A 21,653-nucleotide genomic window follows, 5' to 3' on the forward strand; every position below is an offset into this window, starting at 1 on the left:
ATAATGTCACTGTCATATTAAATGAGTTGACATTAGACGGCAAGGCTGAATAGTCAGACAATAAGTGAGATTATGGCTTTGTCTGTTTCCAAATCGAGGATAATTGCATTGTCTTACTAATGGGCATTTGTTTTGATCGTACGCAGCCTGTGTGACATCACAATGAAGCTTGTTTCACTGTTCATCATCAGCATCCTACTACATCATCGGGGTGTTTCAGCAACCCAGATGGTTCACTGCGTTCGCAGCTCGATGGGATAAAAGTGGACATCCTACATTTAATTACTATTGACCTTTAATTACATTTTTCTTTAGAAGTGCTTTGTAATTGCACAAAATTACAGTTTAATGAATTTCAAAGTCTGCATAATTCACTTGTGCGCTGGCTTGATAAATGGATTTTGCAAATGCAATAATTAATAGTTAATGCCGAATCTTCTGAAACTGCGATTTCCGTCTAAAAATAGTTTCTTATGCAAAGTTACATACAAGCTTCATTAAGCATGTGGAATATAATTGGCTGATAATTTCTAGTTACTGGGAAGGCGGTGTTTCGGGCACAACTCGGTGTAGTCGCAGGGGCAGTCCAGATCATGTGCCTGTTCATGGATCCCGCACTCCTGACTACAGGGCAACACTCCACAGAGGCTTCCACAAACAACATCAGCATCACAGAACAAAGGGTGACGGCACTGAAGGCGCTTCGCTCTAATCCCAGGTTCTGATTAAAATGCTCTAATGCGCTCGCAGCCAATGAGATCTCAAGAGCCCAAAACAATCACAGCTATGGAATTATCAGTAATAAAAACAACAATGCAAACCACAGGCAGAGAGATCCAACAATACACTAGACGGCACTAGACAACACGGCTCTTTCTTCTGTGGGCACAGTGGCATGCAGCATTGATGCCACACTAATGAACACACAGTAGTACTCGCGCATTTCAACACTAAAAATATTCCTGTGAGTGAGAAATCTTCACTGTAGGGCACACGTTTTTGTGGCTTTTCATAACTACACAACATTGTAACAGCATAACCTCAGGAAGAACAACACCCTTCACTGTGGAGAACCGCCCACATGCACATACATAACATACCCAGACTAATTTTTTTAAGAATGATAATATTATGTTCTGCCTTGTCATCGGTTTGTATAAGATTAGCATAAGTTATTGCGACAGAACTGTAGCCATAATAGGTTTAAATTACAAACTAATCGGAATGGACAAAGGCTGCAGACCTATTTCAGACTGACAAAAATAGGCAGACTCACATTTTTCAAAGGATGGGGGAAAAAGGATACATGTTAAGCCTACGCATATCTGTCAGCGCTGCTTGCTTGGGAAATCTGTTTCATTTCAAATCAAATACGTGCGCCTGCAGCAATATGTGCTTGTAGTGAGTCTCCCGTTTGCTTATAGGCACTAATGTGAGCTAATCCCATTTTACCCATGTCTTCCCACTAAGTCATGAAGATAACTCTTTCACGCCTTTGAAAAATGCATTTTAAACTACTCCAAAAATGCACCACTTCATTCATCACACCTGGAAAGCACGCCGTGCATTTGTGTCTGGACCTCTCTGGCATTTCATTTCAAGCATTTCTTCGGCGTGGCCCCAAAAGGGACAATCACTCATTCCTCGCCCTTGGACTTCTAAGCCAATCTCGTGGTTCAAAATTGAGGATGAAGTCTATAAAGTCTTCTCCAAGGGCATAACGTTTACAGAGCTCAGCTTTACACAAAGTTCAGGGCTGAATAACATCGATCTGTGAGTCTGGATGCACGGACGAGAGTTAGAATAATGCTGGGATTGATGTAGATACATGCTAACCTTACCTGGCTTTGACGTTGTTACAGCTGATCTTTTCTATTGTTTCTGTTTCCTTGGAAATCAGGGGGGAAAAAAGCAACAAGATGGAAAAAAAAAAACATGACGCATAATCAGACCAGATGACTTTTTTTGGAGCTGTCGTTATGAAATAGCACCCCGGTGACTAACAGCAGAGAGGACAAAACCAGGGTCATTACAGGAGAGATTATTTTCATCTTAATGGGGTGGTTATTTTGCATCTCTTCTCAAAAGGCCAGAGTAATCTGCTGGTGCAGCATCCCCATCTGCCTCAAGTTGTCTTAGCGGTGCTGACTCGTTCACACAGAGCCGCAGCGGCAGCGGGCTCGAGTGTTTCAGCGCGTCACGCGTGAAATCAGGTGCCTGATCTCTCCCTCGCGGAACAGATAGCTGTCTGTCGTGCCCACACTGCTCTGTCACTCTCAGCCACCGGGAGATAGGCCCGCGCGTCTTGTTACATGAAATGAGGGCTGGGAAAGAGTACATCACATTAAAGGCCTGTCTGATACAATTGATGATCTAGTCCCACTGGGTACGGCTGGATAAGTAATACACAGAGGGCCCATATCTTCCCGTCTTATTATTGTTGTGGCCCACAGCGCAGGGTCTGTAACTGGAAGTCGAGTGAACTGTGAGAATTCCAGACACTTCATTTAAGTTGCCTGTAACGACGGCTATGTCTATCATAACCACTTACACAGGGCACCAATTGAGGAACTCCATTAGAATACACAAGCCTCTTTTAAATCTGTCAGATAACCCTGAGCAACATACTCCAGAGCAATTTACCACACTGAAAAAAGAAGTTTCTAGCGCGCTAAACTGCATATTAGTCACATCTATCCATTGTTAAATAAAGCAGTCATCCCACTGAGGTATTAAATAGAGGACTGTAAAATTGCTAAATGAAAGTCGTTCCGTGATAAAACTTCACACTTCAGCAGTCCGCTCAACTCGCCCGTTATGGGTATAACTTTAGAGGCAGTAGGCCCTTTTCAGGTGAGCACAAACTGTCCCGTAGGCTCCTTGTCATCTGTGCAAGAGGCCCTGATGTGTTAGATTGCTTTTGTCATCTGGAGTGGGGAAATATGCTGCAATTAGACGGGAGATGAGAGGGCTTTTGAAAGTCCTGCAATAAAAAGTGACTTGCTATCCATCCGCGGAGGCTATTGTCATTGTCAGGTTTCTAAACGAAGCTAAAGAACGTGGTTCCCTGCATGCAGAGAGGAAGGGAGGACACTGCCAAAACCCCCCTTCCATGCACCCCCATGCGTTTGCAAGAGAGGAACTCTCATTATTAGTGTCATTACGCATTTAAATTGCAGTTGTGGGGACAGAACAATGGCCGCTTGACATCAGAAGTGGATCCCAGAGGAAAACTACAGAGAGGTGACTAAACAGAATTGCCTGTGCTTTTTTCTCTGCTGCACTCTTCAGCTTTTTCTTCAATGTCAGTATTTTTTTCTTATTTATTTATTTACGAAAGAGACGAGCGAGGACATTACAGACGGTTGAATTTATTTCTTTATTTTGCTCTGCTGTAGCAGAGTAGCTCCCTGTCCTCCCACAGCTGCAGAAGTCTGATTTGACACACACAGTGCAATAGGAGACCCTCCCTCCATTACTCTGGCATGAGAGACGCTAACCCTGGTGTCACTCAGCTCCCCTTCCTGTCACGGCTGTGACTCAGCAGATACCTCGTGCTCCGGTGTCAGAAGCACTGCGCTAACCCTCCCCCCATCAGCCACACGGCCTGCAGCGTGCACTCGGTATCCGAGCTCATTTAACGGCTGCATTTTCAGCACAGCTAGGGCTGCAAAGCTGCATTTAACAGAGTCCGGAATTAAAGCCCTGCTCTGTGCAAACTACATTTGTGTTTGCATTCTCAGGGTACCGGGGCTAATTCATTCCAGGATGAAGGGTCGGGGGAAGGTGAATGTGGACAGAGGCATGCAGAGAGAGAGAGCAAATCCACCCTATGGACACCCTGGCTAACTGAAGACAGCTCACCGGCATTTACTTCATAAAGGGGCCCTCAAAGCTACCTGACACATTAAAACGACCAATGCAAAATGGCATTATTGAATTAAATCAAACGGCTTTTTATTTTTTATCAGCCATGGCAAGCACGTCGGCTCTGCTCATCTCCCTGGCCCTGAGAAATGGGCCCATCCACCAAATGGTGAAACAAGCTCAAGAGAGAGCCCTCCGAAGTCACAGAAAGGCGCAAGCAGGTTTATTTTCACCGGAGTGGTTCCATGTAGTCGAATGCCCTGACCACAGGTGTTCAAATCCAATTTGACAAGCCTGCGATGGGAATACACACAACACGACAGCACAGTGTAGCGCATTTTAAAAATGGGCGAAAAGCAATTGAGAAAGATGTGGTGCAAAACGAATAAAATAAATAAATAAAAATGAGGCATTCCCTCAGATGAAAACAGAACCTAATGACCTGTTATTATCAGGACAGCAGATTTGCCACAGAGAGGTCTCCCTGACGAAAATGGCTTTTTCCCCCCATATAGCGATTCTCGCGCTGCCTCTCTCTCCTCCATACCTGGCTTGGCTCGTACTCTGATATTCCATTAACTGCGCTGTGCTCCTGTAACAGTGAACGCCCCGGGAGGTGATGTACGCCTGGACCGGGGACTCGCAGAGCCTCTGATGCAGACACGCAGTGACTAACATCTCAGTGGATGTTCACCTTGATTTCTACAAGCTGCCCTTACCAGAGGCTGCCCTTCCTTCATAGGGACTCTGGAATGAATTCAGCCGGACGCATAGAAAGCAGGTGGAGGGGTACCTTCTGACAGAGTGTGGCTTTGGGGACAGCGGTAGGACAGCGGTGGCACGATCACAGTGCTCTTTCTGACACATTTAAGCATGCTTTGTGGAGATTCTGCTTTGCTTCATGTGGCAGCGCTGCGTGTTCACGGTCCTTTTGTTCCTTATTCCCCAATAACAGCATCCTGGCTGAGGCCAGATAAGCGCCTTTCCAAAAAGGCGTAGTGCGTCACTGAAGCCAGCCCTGCGAACTCACACAAATGCTATCACTATCATACGCTGTAAAGGAACCGCCGAAGCTTCCTCATGACTAATGCTACAGCATCACCAACTGAAAGCAGGAACTGTAGCTAATGCTGCTAATATCCAGCAAGCAGATCGTACTGCAGTTCTGAGAACTTGTTTCAATTCATTTGTTGACTAATGTTGATGTTATGTTGTCTGTTGCTACCTGCTTTTTTGTATAGCTTCTGCAGACGGCACTGCCCCTCACAGTGTGTATGGAGGAGGTTAAGTCCCGGTTCAGTTTCAGGCATGACAAGTGATACCGCAAAACAGGGAGGGCGAGCGAGGCCTCGGGGACACAAGGTCAAAGCAACGAGACGAGACCGTGGATAAATCCAGCGGTGGTTTTGGTCTGAGGGTGGTGACAGCAAGTATTCCTCAGGCCTCGGTCAATCACCAGCCCCATGGGGAATTAATGAAGCCTGAAGGTCAGCCTCAGACCAAGTCCAAAGCACGACTGTCACCCACAAACACAAAGACTATGCTATGCCTAATATGCCTTAACTACAGCCTTTTTCTTTCCAAACACAAAATTAGGCTGTCACCAATGAAGTTGATCTTTCCAGTGCTCTGTGTGAGAGGAACACAATGAGTGAACAGCATGGGACATTAATAAGAATCACACAGAGTGACTTCTGATAACGACACAGAGGGTCCTGCTGCCATTTCGTGCAATCTGTTATTTTACGCTACATTAAGAGACCAAAGGGCCAATTCAATTATCAGGAGGGAGAGGCACACTGGGAACAGACAAGTTTAAGAAGTAATCAAAGGAAAATCAGCTTTTCCTAAGTCAAGATCACAAGGGGTATTCTAATAAGATCCTACAAAAAATATGCACACATTCGCTCTTTTTTTCCCACTGAATTTGTTTTCTTAAATTGCTTCTTTTTCCCCCCACAGCAAAATGTAAATGATCCAGACCAGGTGCTTCAGCAGTTTAGGATATTTAATCAGTGGGTATAAAACATAAAACTCATCCTTGTAGGCATTCGATTAGCATATAGCCGGCACGCCAGAGACAATTCTACTCGACTGGTAAAGAGGCTTTTTATGTGTTCGGCAGAATCACTTCAACCACCACAAAACAATGTACGACGAGCAGCTAGAAGTGTCTGATTAAAGTGTGATGATGACATCTGTAACTGACTCATTTACCTGGTAATATCAGCTACTATCAGCATCACATTGATTTAAGTGGTGATCACGTGGCTGCGTCATGTGACCGTCTATAATTAGACGAGCTATCACGGGAGGGGTGCTGAAATATGCATCTCTGAAAAGAAGAAGAAGGAGGCGACACGAAGCCGAACATGAATCCAAATGAGAGACGCAAATGAAAATGTCACTTTAATTTTGAAAGAGGGTTGTCTGCAGCCCCGTGCCGGAGACAGATACAAACAGCATCTGCTCTGAAAGTTCGGGCTCCAGTTGCCAATTCAGATAAAGGCGGCGAGAAAACTTCCCTCTCAACTCCCGTTTATTTCCTTCTCGTTTTTTTTCTTCCTGTCGACTGACTGGTAAGAAATCTGCTGCCCTCTATAAATCATTTTTCTTCATTTGTCAAACACCTTTTTTAAGTGAGGAGAAGTTAATTAGCTTCTCTAAAACAGATGGCTCCACGATGCTTATTAGCCCAGATCTATGAGAAAAATAATAATCACAGGCCGCTGTGATGATTCCCCGATGTGTTTTTGCTTCACTTGAAAAGCCCAATTGCAGTCACACAACTCAAAGCAGTGCCAGGCAATCAGAAATTAAGCAGCAAATTCTCACCTGTGCTCAGGGTTCAGTGATGATCCATCTCTACCATTAGTGCTATCATAAATGTATGCTCTGGAGGTAGTAGGTTTATCACAATCACAAACTCCTCCCTGCTTGTAACAGTCTCTTGCAAACCTTATTTCTGTAGCTGCTAGCATTTGCATCACTGTAGCCTTGGGCCAGGGAAAGAGAATAACCTGTCCAGATGTAGTAGAGGTCACTTGAGCTTGGTCCCTAAACCCTGTCCTCTGAAAATAAGACAACCTTAATTGAAAATTTGGGTAGTTTAATGGAGTTGTTTCCTGTGCTAAGCATCTGTGTTGCTCCAACATCGGAGAGAAAATATACATGAAACCTGAAGTATGTTTCAACCTGTGGCCTCTTTCCAGCATATCTAAATGCATTACTGTACTTTCTGCTTCTTACCCGCTATCATCTATATTTCTTTCCCTGTGTTTGCTATGTATGAGGAAAAGGAGTATTAAAATGTCAAGCTAACTTCAAGCTATGTGTGTGTCCTACACTGCACATAGAAGTAAAGACTGTGAGTAAGACTGTGAGTAAGTGTAAAATCAAGCACCTTAACCAGATCAATAAAATATTCGAGGAAGGGTCCTGACTTTCAAGGCAGGTGAGTGGTTTTTCAGCACATACTCATTTATGTCCACTCCAGAGGTGCCCCTGCTTGCCGAATCTCTTTGAATGTCACATTTGAAATGCAAGTGCCCGTTCGCCAGATTCACAGGTGGGGAGTGAGACCCAGAGCACTGAGGAGCGGCAGTGAGGCGAGCGCACGAACAGCATGAGAAATCACCTCCCCAAACACTGCCCGCAGCACCAGCAAGGGAGGATACCTGCTGTGCGAGAGCCGGAGGGGGGCCTGGGTCTCACTAGATCGCCAATTTACAGCACCAACATCAGGCCTCGGCCCTCTGAAATCAGAAAACCCGGATCCCCTCTGACAATTCCGCGCAAATGTACACCCGTACTGAATTCATTTATAATTAAAAGCCACATTTTACATAACTTTGAATAATCCTCATTCTCTCAGGGGTAATCGACATTTGAATTAATTGAAATCTCTTGTATATGAAGCGGTTTACTGATTACCTCAAAGGGACTTATTCATATAAATACTGTTGTATTTCAAAAGAAAGGGCAAATTAATTAGGACGCGTATGAGCTCTCTAAATGAAGTGACCTAAATAGAACTTTTAACGAGTTTAGAAATAAATAAATAAATTGGGAGTCGGAGTGCGAGGTGAGAAGATTATGACATGAGATATTTCTAGATGATTTCTCTTCAAGCATCCAGATGAGGGATACATTATAAGCCATGAAAACAAGGGAACAAAATGCTAACATTATGCAAATGACAAAGATAATTCATTAAAGCATTTGCTTTGGATGTTTTAGGTGTTTGCTCCAGCAGTGTGCACAGACTGTAATGAAATCAGGGAGAAGATTAATATCCTTGTTGAGAGACGCTGGTCTTGTAAAACAGACCTCCACAAATCAACCCATTTCATAACAATACAACCACAAAGAAATAAAGCAATGAAACCAACAGAAAACTGCACTCACTGCCGAGTTTATGTTAAATAGTTGTGTGACAAGAGACCAATTTTGTAAGGCTCCTTCGTTAAAAAAAGCATAAATATTTATATATACATACACACAAACGTATAAAACTGTAGGAGCCTATTGCGTGCACACACACACACACACACACACACAGCTGTAGACGTGGTCACATTGCTTTCATAATACTAGAAATCAAAACCAAATGAATGAATGATATTGGTACAGGCAAAAATATGAGTGTTACTCAAACTTCATTTCAGTATTCAGTGGAGCTCAGCTTTCAATACCCCTTGTACGACATAAGAGGAAAATGAAATACTTCAGCTACAACATATTATTTAGATTAAAAAAGTCTGTCATACGAGCGCAGTTGCCGAGCGACACCTTGATGGACTGTCAGGAGAGAAGTGGAAGGGGCACTTGGTGCATGGCGTGTGCCGCAGTGCTGACAGCTCGCAGGGCTGAGGGGCCCGGGATGTGGGATTTTGGTTGCGTTTGGGGTGGCCATCTTTATTGGATCGATAGCTTCATAAAGCGCATCATCAGCACCTTCTCCAGGGGATGCGTGGAACCATCTGCCTGGTGTCTCGCTGGACATGGATTAATACGGCGCGATGACAATAATCCAGGACGTGTCTCCGCCTGCTCTCAGACACCAACAAGGGTCCTAAGAGCACAGCAGCTTCTCCGTGCCAGAGAGACGGCACGCCCTGAGAGAGAGAGCCGGCAACCAAGTGAGACGATGGCTTCACAGGGTCGCTGTGCCAGGCCCTCCCACCATACTGGAAATAATGTCTCGCTTTCGTTTACTGTACTTAGAAAATAATTAACTAGGGGATCTGTCATCAGAGGCCCACAGATTGATTTGTGTTGCCTCATGTTATTCCAAATGGCTATTGATCCCAGGCAGTACAGTCCCTCACATTTAATCTAAGTGTCTGCGAGGCCTGTTAATTTCATCATCCTATATCACTTGTAAAGTATAGCCCCATTTTTTCCCCCCACAAAAGTCTTTCAGAGGGATTTTTCCAGGCCATTTGACGCACTGGTTTATCCAACTAAGCTGATTGCATTGTTCCCCTCTCTGCCACAGAACAATTAAGAATGTGACATCACATCCAACGCCGCAATAATGGGCTTGGCTAGAGCCCCGACTTCCCATCGCCCTCAATCGCACACCGCGGCAGTGTCTCGTGAGCGGGGCCCGTGGCCGAAAAACACAGGCTCTGGCTCCCCTCTGTCACGGCTCGCACGCCGCAGGATGTGAGAGGTGTGCAACATAAGGATCGGCGAGAGGGTGCCAGGGACTGCAGAAACGCCGCTGGAAACTCGCGTGCTTGCAGGCGAGACGGGCGCCCGTTTTAACATATTTGACATACGACCTGCGCCAAATGTTCCTCCTCTTGAATTTCATCCTGGCGCACGCGGCGGATGGCTGGCGACCGGCGGCGGCATATTAAGTCCTGCTCCTCTGGCTTCTGCTTATTGAGATGCGGTGACAGTCACAGAGCGAGACACATGTGCTACTTTAATTCACACTTGTGGGGGCAAGACCCAGAGCTCCCCGGAGTGGGGAGGGGGAGTCCCTCCAATGGTAGAGAAAAGCGAGGCCTTGTCTAAATACTAATAGCACTGGCCAATGCTGGTGTCTGTCCCTCCCTCCTTCCTTCCTCCCTTTCTTTGCTTTTTCAGGCTGTGAAATGAATGAGGGGGTTTAGCTTGCAAGCGGCATCACCCTTCTGACTAGACGTTCTGCAATTAGACTGGAATAGTCTGTGAATATAACACGGAGCTGTTTAATCACGGAGCCATAGTCGAGAGAGCTTTAAAATGACGCACCCCGGTCAGAATTTCCCTTTTGATGTCACAATCACAACAGAGACTAAAGATGCTTAGGATCTTCAATTACGTATCCTGAAATGGAGATAATGTGTTTTCCCCCCAGATAGAGAAAAGTACATTGGTTGTTTGAGAGGCACGTGGAAAGAGTCTCCATGCATGACTGAGAACCTTTCCACCGTTCCCTTTATGCTGGGCAAGTGCAGTGCTCTTTTCATCTTGATGCAATATTCTGCCAATAAAAAAGGCAGGAGAGAAGTGTTCCAATTACGGAGCCGGCCTCTACCTAATGAACCTGGAGAGCACCTGTCTGTCGGCTTCTCCTCAGACTCCTTTCTTGACCTCCTCTTTTACCCGAACTACTTGCATGCAGTTATGTTTTTTTTAGAATGCAACGGTACACAGACACGCAATCTTCTCTCCCGCAAATCAAATGCGACTCCCTTCCACTTTCCAAAAAAAAAAAAATTGAGTCATATCTTGCTCCGTTCCAGTAACCCACTTACAGCGCTGGCATTTATGGAAGAAATCCTTATCCGGATGAAAGTAACCATTACTAACAGCACTTGTGCTTGGCTGATGAACCCACTACATCACAGCTCAATTTTATACCCCCACAAAAAGCAAAACTTTTCTCTCTGGATTTTTTTTCCCCCTCAACTCATATACTGCAAGATTTACCGAGTCACATGGTGTGAATTTAATTTCCTCTGCTAAAGAAATCACAATCCATCAAACATTTTCCAACCAATCTAACTGTGAGACTGAGAGACAGCATGTGCATGTGTGTGTGTGTGTGTGAGAGAGAGAGAGAGAGAGAGAGAGAGAGAGAGAGAGAGAGAGAGAGAGAGAGACATACAGAGAGAGAGAAAGAGGGCCAGCTGTCACATTGTCCAGAAAAGGAGCACCTCTGATTTGGTCCCCCTCTGAATAAGACACTTAAGCGGTGAAAGAGAATCAGACCTGCCATGGCTGCTGCTGTGTGCGCGAGTGTCTAATTAGACAAAGACAATGTCTTCGCCAAGAATGCCAAGAGTAAAGGACGGCAGAAATGGGGATTAATCGAGCTTTGCTGACAGGACGGGTAAAACGCGCGGCGTAAGGTGCCAGTGTCAATCTCCTGTGTCTGCAGCTGGCCCGTCCCTTCATGTGGGCGGCGTGCACGCCGATCTCGCACCACCAGGGAGCTTTCCCACTGCTGCTGGCTGGCGCATGCACACCGTGGCAAACGAGGAAAGATTTTGTTCTAAAATGCTCTGCAGGCATCCGGCCATTACAGTCCTGTACCTTTTGGGGGCCAAACCTTAGCAGGAGCGGTGATGCCTGCCCTTTCGGTACCTTCCAAACGAATAGCCGCCCCCGTTCGGCGGCATCAGCTAGATCTGTGGTAACAACAGACGGTTAGGCGTGGCCTACTCACATTCTGTTGCTGGGGATGATCTTGTAGCCGTCTCTGAACCATGTCACCTGCGGCCGCGGGAAGCTGCTGACGGCGGGGGAGTTGAGGATGGCCGCTTTGCCCTGTGACACCGTCTTCCTCTGTTCCTGCTCCACAAAGTTCCCCATGTCTGAAGGGAGACAAACATTGGTCAAACTGAATGAGTGCGACATTTTCCTTAGCTATTACAACACCAGCCATAATTTGCAACGTGCAGGATGTTGGAAGCTTTTTGGGAGGGTCAGAATTGAAATAAAACATTTCTGACTACATAGACATAGGCACCTAACTCCTGGGAAGAAAAATTCAAGCCAAACAATTTCATAATGACATTACATTTCTTTATTATCCCTACAATTCAACACTGGGACTACCTAACTTCTAATGCAGAATAATGGCTTTAATTCTGACACTTCATGCTCCAAACATAATAGCGAGGATAGCACACTGCAGGTCCACACCTTGGAAACGTTTGAAATGCTACACTGCTTAGGGAAAAAAAGGCACAGCAGACATCTCACACTCAGCCAGGCAGTTGGCGCTCTTCCTAAAAAGGAAGGATTTGCTTTTAGAAATGAAACGGCTGAATAAACAAAAGCCGTCTGAAAAATCCCCGAAAATCACAGTGTTGCTAATAGCATGGCAACACTCAGGGAAAGTGTGAGCGCTTCTGTCTACTGGGCGTTTGTCTACTGGGCGTTTCAAAGGAAGGTGATGCGGAATGCATGAAAGAGCGCCTTCACAGCATCCTCCTCGTGGAATAACAAACCCAATCACCTCCCGCCACACACAATCACCCCGATTCACACTTACATGCTACTTGCACTTCTGCCTTCCTCTGCATCAGTGCCCCCATCCTGTTCCTCACCACACACTGGTAAAACCCAGCATCGGAGCGCTGCAGGGATGGGATGGTGTACCTGGGGAGAAGCACAGGGAGGGGGAAGTGTGAGAGGGAGCGACAGGGCCGAGACCGTCTCAGCGAGAGATGCCTCCCCTCGGAAGCTCTGCAGAGGCCCTCCAGCTCCGCCCCGCTAACCTGCAGCGCCCCCCCCCCGGCTGTGGCAGGCTCGGTATGTTCGATTTGTGCTGCGCGCAGCGGACTGTGTGGTACGCCCGCATCCCACTTTTCTTCATTACAAGTCTGCGTGTGAAGCGGGCAGTTAACTTCGGGTCTTTAATCGTTCCGTATTCGCCCCCCCCCCCCCCCCCCCCCCAGCTTTGCATTTTTTCGTGCCTCTGCGTTCAGCACTTCAGACCAGTAAGGGCAAAGCCATTGGCCTGCGGTGTTCAAAGGCACCCTGTTCGCTCAGGCATTTATTCAAGCGTTTTTTACCCTTGACAAAACCCGGATTTTGAAGTGCGGGCCTGAGCCGGCAGGACCGGCTCTCGTTGCCAGCCTACACATTAGAGCTAGCGAACAATTAAAATGCAATTAGTTCCCGCACGCAGGCGGTTCCATGTTCCTTTATGGACACGGTATTTGGCTGAAGTGCAAGATCCATCTTCCACTGATTTTTGAGGAGCAGATGCGCAGCGTTTTAACGGGTTACCATTTCCAAATGCAAGGCCAGTTCTGCCAACACATAATACTCCTCAACAAAAGTTCATCTAGTCATGTCTTCATTGAAATGCCAAAGAGCCTGTTTATGCATCTTAAGAAAAATGAAGAAAAAAAACATTTTGGTACTCCTAGGAAAGGCGAAATCTCATGAATATGCATTTTGCTTAGGAGCATACAGTATTGTAGAAATGAAAAAAAGATAATCAGGAAAGCAATACCAATTAGAGCAAATGAATGCAATGAAGTACAAAATGCTTCTTTCATTACACAACTGCTTTGGACTGATGGTTAGCCTATAGGAAATGGGGATCACAATCGATTTCACTACCCTTTCAAAATGCATATTTATTGTGCGACGCTAATTGTTAATTTTTCTTTTCTCTTTGGATATATTTGCCTATTTTATAAGATTCTGTGAGTAACAAAACGCTTCTTTGGTGCCAAATTGCACAAAGGTCCTCTTCAGCCTTCACTGATGATTTCCAAGCAGGAGAGCAGAAGTACAATGGCACCCTTTTGTTCACTTCAACCAGCTCAGCCCCTGAGAAGTGGGGCCCTTTTATCTGAAGACCCGGTCTAGCAGGCTTTGCATTAGTACATGGAGATAATGTCTTCCATGGGATGCATGGACAATGCTCTCACAGCACTTACAACCCAGCTTGGTATATTATGAAAATATATTAGCCATTGCATACATAAATACCCCCCCCCCCCCCCCCCCCAGCCTTCTTGTAGCCTCACCAAAGTCTGGCTTTCTCCGAGTTTTCCAATAATTACGGTTAAAATGGAGTCTGACTGCCAGAGCTGTGTTATTCTTTTGGTCACATCAATATGATTCAACAGAATTAACAAGAAGTCACTGATGGTAACAAGGCCTTGACAGGAGCTTCGATAATATTGTATAATGACTTTAAAACACTATGCCCTTTAAAACATTTCAATGTTATTTTCAATGTTATTTATATGAGCATTCAGATGAAAACTTGACTCAGGAACACGTACAGTACACTTACAGGGGGTTGAAAGCACTGTAAAATATATGAATTTGCTAACAATAACACACAATGTGAGGAGCGCAAAGAATGTTAAAATGACGGAAATTTTTTCCCTCTCTCTATCAAGACTTCCAATGACTGGAGCGAAGCAATATATTCATGTATAATTCACCAATGATTAAACCTGACCTTGAGATATTCTGGTATTTGCATCTACCACTTATTGAAGAATACCTTTAAAATGATGTGGGGAAAAAGCAAAGGGGCTCCTTTGAGCATGCTTTTTGTTAGCTCAGAGGTGCCATTATATTGATAGGGGAACACTTATCTTCCAGATTACAGAGTCTGAGAGACTTTCACTATCCGGCAGAGCTACTGTTCAATGCACATCACACACCCGCAAACCCTAGTCCCTCGGAAAGGGCAGCAATGTAGAGTGACAGTTAGAGGACTTGTCTCATGACCAGGTGGTTGCACACTCAAATCCTGGGGAGGGATATGGCCCCTGTACACCTGAGCAAGGTACTGTATTTTATAAACTTCTAAGGTGTAACACGAAAATTATGTTATCCACTGTGGACTATGAATTCTGAAATGCAATCAGGCTAATGCTTTACCAACCCCTAAAAATCTTCTCTTTAGTGCGGACATTTTAAAAGGAGCCAATACCGAACGCTGAACGTCGGCCTAGCGTTCAGCCATTCCAGTCTCCGAGGTAAACAATTTCCCTCTCTCACTGCTGTCGTGCGCTTCACATATGATGAGAGTCAGCGTCCTCCCCTAGCTTTGTTCATCCGTTTACAGCTGGGAGTGTGACATTCGCACGGTGCCCGTGTGAGAGCAGCACTGACACCAAGAGCTGCCAACACAATCACCATTGTTGATGGGTTACTGTGTTAAACAGTTTCTAATCATACAATAGACAGGGAAAACAGACTATAATAGCCAAAACAGTCTTGGCAGCGGCAATAACTGTTGAAAGCCAGTGACATACGCATACTTCTGGCAACAGACAGAAAGCCTTATTATGTCAATGGATAAAAGAATGCTAATTATATGTAGACAGAGAAGAGGAATGTGTGAAAGTAGGTGACAGGGTATAAGTAAAAAAAGGATGAAGGTGATGTCAAGCTTCCCTGTATCATTCTGCATGCGCAATGTGTGACAGCAAGGTCGTGGCTGCAAACCAAGCCACATACTCCTTTGCTTTTTCTGTTCCCTCTGAAATGAAAACACGGTGCCTTACTGTAGTGTTTCACTTTGAGTCTGTACAAAGAACTTTGAAATGACGTCTGTCATCAAATTCTGCCTGGCGCTTCAATGAAACCACAAACAGTCCAAGTCCCAAACTATAAAGGGCAGTCAAATAGCTCAAAACAGAACTTCAGAATAAACAGTCTTGTGCATGGCAAGTTGTTTCATTTGTAATTTGCATACATAATGCAGCATGCTAATGTGATTTGCTGCATAATGAATAGAATACTAAATTCTCTTTTCCAGGGAAAACTGGGCCTGGAGGGTGACCGTCCACAACCGGCGATTCCTTCCTGGACAACGGCGCTTTGTGTAAAACAATGTGTTCAGTTTCAACATAATTAACATCTTTGCATAAATATGTATACGGAGAAAAGAAACAGGTCAGAAAGGAGAAGCTCGGGCCCTGACAGAAGGCGAGACAGAGGGCATTTACTTGTACTGCGGAGAGAAGGAGGTGATGTCTGTGTTGTTGAGCATCCACTTGAACTCCAGGGGCCAGCTTCCCTCGGCCAGGCAGGTCATGACCAGGCGGTTTCCCTCCAAGTGGATCTGCGGAGGACCCGGCTCCGTCTTGAAATATGGAGCCACGTCATCTGGAAGACACGAGGGAAATCACGGTTAAGCTGTGGCCCCAGACCCCTGAGCGGCAGGGCTGTCAATACCGCCCCGCTGATCTATCCGTCGCACCCTTCCACCAATCAGAGCCTTCGCTGAAAAGCTCTTTTCAGATTTTGTGATTTACAAGGATGAATAAACATGGCTTTAATGTACAGTTCCACAATTAATCTCTGGTAATATTCTCTAACCCCCTCCGTGTTTTACGGAGGCAACGTTGGAGATCATCAGATCAGCGGAGCACTGGCCTTGGCGGCATATGGTAGACTGATCCCTTTGTGAAAACAGAAAGTCTCAGTGAGGTATAAAAGAAAGACATACATTTCTAGACCTCTTCTGTATCTGGGGATGGGGGGCCATTAGGGCGTTTTGTTTGCGGACATTATAAGAAGATGGGGCTGTGATCCACTAAGAGTGATATAGAGGAATACGTATCGGCTGAAATGCACCACGGTGAACTGTGGAGGTTTCAGGGGCTGATCTCGCCTGAGCTGGAGGGGCACTTCCATATGAGCTTTATTACTCTGAGAGGCTTTCACCCCTTTCCACAGCGAAAGCCACTCATCTCCTCCGCTTTCACTCTCCCCCCATGGCGGCTAGCAGACCACGGCGGAACATGCTGACCATCAGCTGGTTCTCGCCTTGATATTGAATTAAACAAATAAAAGATGTGAACTACCAAACGGAATAAACATGTTCCCTGCATAAAGGAACACCCATTATCTGACACAAACAGAATTACTGCAGGTAATTCAATATTCTCCTTACACTTCTGATGACAAAACAGAAAATGACTTCCTCACTGATCTGAACCACAAAGAGATTCATCTTATTAAACATATTAAAAAAAAAACTAAACTGTCCTTTGAGAGGGGAGGAGGGGAGGAGTGATGTGCAAATCCCAGCTGAAGATATTTCTGTATGATGGATTGCTTTGTGCACCCAGAAGGTTTTCTCTATCTGTGTCAGTCTTGTCATTAACTCGGGCCAATGTAATGCTGTAAAAAAGAGTATGTGGAAGAAAGATTAGTCTGACTCCTGGAACCTGCCAATGGACAGTAAGAGAAGCACTTGGAACAAATTAACTTTAGTCACCTATTTATGAACCAAAGTGCAGTGGGGCAAGTGGTCTTGACTTTAATATCCCTGGGGACACTGAACCGGAATTCCTACCGTGCCTTGCAGAGAGTTATCCTTCTACTGTCTTACGACAGATTCAGGCCTAATATTTGCTCCCACACCTACTTCCAACCTCCACTCACTGTCACATATGAAAATATAATAAGTAGGCTAATGAAAAGTAGGCCATATTATTATGCAAACAAGAGACATCAAAGATTAAAATATATAACTTAAAAGTCATATTTTACTATAAACAATAAAAGCATGATGCATTTGAATATAATTATACAAGTACAAAAACTCAAAAGGTGTAACATGATGAATTTGATTAGTAATGCTTGTTCACACTGTAATCTTTCCTTTTGGGTGAATTATTCAGGTATAGTTTCCGACAGCGCCTAAGGAAGACATAGGCTATATTTTTGAAAATGCTATGCTTCCGCACCGAATGTGCTCGATAAACAACCTTCCCATCCCACCGCAGATCCCAGCTGGCACTTCAGAGCAGGAACAGTCCTGGCTGTATGATTATAAACAGGTCATCTCAAGGAATTACAGCGCGTCAAGCCACAATCTGTCAGAGCTCAAGCTCCCCCTGAATACTCAGCTGCCGCTGTAATGGCAACTTTTATTCGCCAGACCTTGGGAGTGGTTTTGCCGCGCTACACACATTTTGTGCTCAATAAAAGTGAAATACTGCGACGACACTGAAAAGGAGCCCGTCTCTCCAGCGGTGCCCTGGAAGAGAGGAGCCAGGGGTTAACAGCTCCCATCAAAAGAATCCCTCCGCCAGGCCCCCACAGTGAAATAATAACGCACCCCTCCTGAATCTTGGACAAATCAATTGCACCGTAAACAGTGCTGCCCCGTGGCATACAAATGATTCCAAATGTACGGGTAAATTGCCAATGAAATTTATTAAGCCATCATAATCAAAGCCATCAATCAGCGAGCCGGAGTCCAGCAGCGGAAGCATTTGAAAATCTGGGCATGAACGGAATGATTCGTCGGAGGGGCACCTTTCCCTGTCAACACCTCCTCCGCACCTCCACGCTCCCCCAGCGCATAACCTTTTCAGCTGCAGCTGCTAATCTTCCCCTTCCAAAACCTGCCAGTGGATCTAACACGTTCCCCAAATATTTCCCTCCCCTGCGCTGGGCCACGCGTAATCCATTTGAAGTGGGGGCACGGGGCTTGAGGAATCTTTATCTATCACGCTCAGGATGAACAGGTCTGTAATTCAACGTCTGCCTCTCCCCCGCCTCCCTTCCCTTCCCCCAGCCCCATGCCCACGCCCCTCTCTCTGCAGGATTGATGGCTCTCCATTCCAAGGGAGGGAAACTTCCATCATCACAAATTTATTTCATTTGCCGGCAATTTGGAATATTTCAGTTAAGCATGCCAAATGCCAGAAAACCAATCTAAAACTCTACTATGCAGACTCCCAATAAATTTAATCTGTTTGGCACGGCCGCTGTGTGGGGGGATATTTATGCATTTCTTCTCAGAAAAAACTCAGGTTAGGGGAGCACTTTATTGACAAATGAAGTGCGGCTGCAGGCCTCCTGATTACTGGATATAGAAGGCCTGGGACAACAGTATTACAAGGCCCACAGCTGCACTAAAGCACCAGCTGTGAGTCAACTGCTGACTTTGCCTGATCCTCAGCAAGCTCCATAAACACACACAGCTCGGGGAGGATGAGGGACGGCTCTCATCTCGACCGAACCCGTAAAACTTCGGGTCTGCATCCGAACGTGCACGCACGGTGGATGCAGCGGGCTGACCGCAGTACGTTTCAGAAATTCCCCGCTGTCCAATGAGAGTCCTCGTGAGAAAAAAGGGAAAAAGGAACTTTCCACAGAGATGGATTCCTTAAGGCTGCAAGCCATATCACTTGACTTTCCAGGTGGTATTATCATTACCTATCTATGGAAATGTTCATCAAGAGCAGGCTACACAATTAAAATGACATGATACATTAAACACATCATCAAGCAACAAGAACAACATTGATAGGCACAGAACAGTTAGGCATCAAGCTGAAAACAGGGCTAATTATAACTCATAACAGTAAAAAAAAAAGGTGCATAGCAATTATCCTTAAGAGCAATCTATAGTACTTGTAATTAAATAAACAAAGAGCGTAACGATGACTTATCAAAGCAACTCACTGTAAATCAAGTGTATTATATGGGGTTACGGTGCTCCTGCTGCAGCTTGGATGTCTCTTGAATTGCACTGATAGGTCCACATGGCATGTTTTTGCTTTTGTCAATGGAATGTGCTGTACAGCACATCACACAGAGCTGTGGGTTGAGGTCTCCGGATAGGAGATCACACTGTATGAACTTTTCTTGGCCTGGATCAAAGCCACATGATCACTTCACACCTCTGGTGCGCCAACATGGACATGATACGGCCTGATCCCTCGGGTTTGTGGGAAGGAAAACAGAGACTCAAGATGGAATGAGACACCGACTGCGCTCCCCCACGATGAGACACTATTGTGAAGACAAGATGAACACATGTTCTTCTAATACTCGTCTTTATACCCCTCTGGCTTAAAGCAGAAAATAAGCAGGGAATTAATATGATGGCTTTTTTAAATAACACCACATAAAAGGGAGCCTATGTGCACCACTTGGGAGGTTAACATCTTCAACTAGCACTTCACACTTCTGGCATCTAACTGTGGGTTCACAGGCAAACTTCGTATTGGCTTAAGCCACAGTCAGGACGTTTTTAATAATACATCCCATTTGATAAAACCTCGGGCTAAGTTGGGAGGTTAGAAAATTTGAATTTGAGACCTCGGATCATCTGTAACAAATCTAATATCTGTAATTATAACGCAGATGTTCTCTGAAAGTCAGACTACTGTTACGTGGAATATATTTGAATTTATTTGAAAGTAATTTGTTCACTGTTGAAGACCTGATCCAGAGATTAAATTAAAAAAACATTATCATCAAAAAGGTTCATGTTTGTAATCAACACAATGACAAAGCACTGCTAAATCATGACAATATAAACCAAAACCATATCGAATGCCTTGAAAACGGAAATAATAAATTTGCTGTCCTTTATAAGGTCAGTTCTGAGTCACTCAAGTCCACAAACAGGTCATAAACACCACATGATCGATTCCGATTTTGATATAGGGGTATCAAACTGCTGTGTTTCTTTTTCTTCAAAATATTTTATATTAAAACATTAACTCATTTGAATTTATGGGAATTGATTCATTTCCTGGAGCTCTCCTTGTGAGAGCACAATTAAGTAATTGCATCATGCCACAGAATTTCTTATCGGCACACACGAGACTGAACTGTGGCTATCGGCTGCTGCAATTGATCCAGCACTTACTCAAAATGCTGTCAGGAAGGAACTCTTTGCCCAGATTTCACTTCATTTTTATCAATCACGATTTTTATTTCACAAGAGTTCTGTAACACAGTGGGGATCTCATCGGCATTTACGGTTCTTTGCCATCCAAAAATTCATTTAATATCTTTGCAGATTTTGAATTCAGACATGGGTTTGAATTATTTAAGAGGCCCCTGACAATAAGATGTACCACCTGTGCATTAAATAACGCTGCATCTCACACGTATTACCATTGAGTTAACAGTAACAAATGTCTTGCAATGTTGCCCATGTTACGGACACCAGCTGGAAGTTACGTATGATACAGCGGTAGACACTGCGCGGCATATCTCACATTGTTTGCATTATTCTGTGTTATTTCTGTTTGCTTTGAGGAATGCCTTCATGAAGTGCACAAAGCCTTGAAACCACTGCTTTAATACAACGGTGTAAGGATTAATGAAACAGTGCAATGGCACGCAGCCGACACTGTGCTCTCATCTACATCACACGGCATCTCTCTGCGCTGCGGCGTTCCGAGGCCTCTCTTCTCCCATTCTTTGGGAGATGTAGTGCCTGAAGTAACCCACATGACAGATCCCCAGCCGAGCCCAGGCAGCCGGCTAAAGCTGAGAAGGCTGAGATTTAAGCCTCTCCTCCTCCCCCTCCGCTTCACTTCTCAACATGATCAAAACACACACCCTCAAAGAAACATTGTTTGTTGTCAATGTGCTGCTTTAGAAGTTATAGTGTCAACGGCACAGCTGTAAAGCAGGGTTCACTGAAATATGCATTGGCAGGTGGTGACACACACAAAAAGACACAGCCAGGAGTTCAATGGTTGAGCAAGAGACTCAGTCCTCCAGTTTTTAGCTTTAATTCAGGCCTTAGAACTCAGAAGCATTCTTCAGTGATCTGCTTGAGTACGCTATGGTAGACCACAGGTTGGCAGTTGTTCCATGACTATAATCACTCTGTAGTAATGTCCATGTAGTATACAGCAGTAACACAGAGACATTTCAATAATTCACACTAAAGATTTTATTGACTACTTTATTTATTTCTTTACTTTTTTATTTTTTTGTCAACACTTCCTTTGCAGTCCAGGAAGTGTTGATGAACATTAATAAATAAAACGCATTAACTGCAAAGCAGATATTGTGTTTCAAAAGGAAAAAAA

At 44.8% G+C, this 21,653-nt stretch overlaps 1 protein-coding gene across 2 annotated transcripts in view; it reads right to left on the reverse strand.

Annotated features, from left to right (window-relative positions):
- The window catches only part of sdk1b (sidekick cell adhesion molecule 1b), a 314,207-nt gene that overhangs the window by 142,627 nt on the left and 149,927 nt on the right, over window positions 1–21,653 (reverse strand). For both annotated transcript variants that reach the window (XM_036528197.1, XM_036528191.1), the window contains exons 3-5: window positions 15,801–15,960; window positions 12,365–12,471; window positions 11,534–11,681 (exon numbers count right to left, since the gene is read on the reverse strand). In XM_036528197.1, coding sequence (XP_036384090.1) covers window positions 11,534–11,681; window positions 12,365–12,471; window positions 15,801–15,960 — 415 coding nt within the window. The remainder of the gene's footprint in view (window positions 1–11,533; window positions 11,682–12,364; window positions 12,472–15,800; window positions 15,961–21,653) is intronic.

Source organism: Megalops cyprinoides, chromosome 1, assembly GCF_013368585.1.
Source record: "Megalops cyprinoides isolate fMegCyp1 chromosome 1, fMegCyp1.pri, whole genome shotgun sequence".
Lineage (NCBI taxonomy): Eukaryota > Metazoa > Chordata > Actinopteri > Elopiformes > Megalopidae > Megalops > Megalops cyprinoides.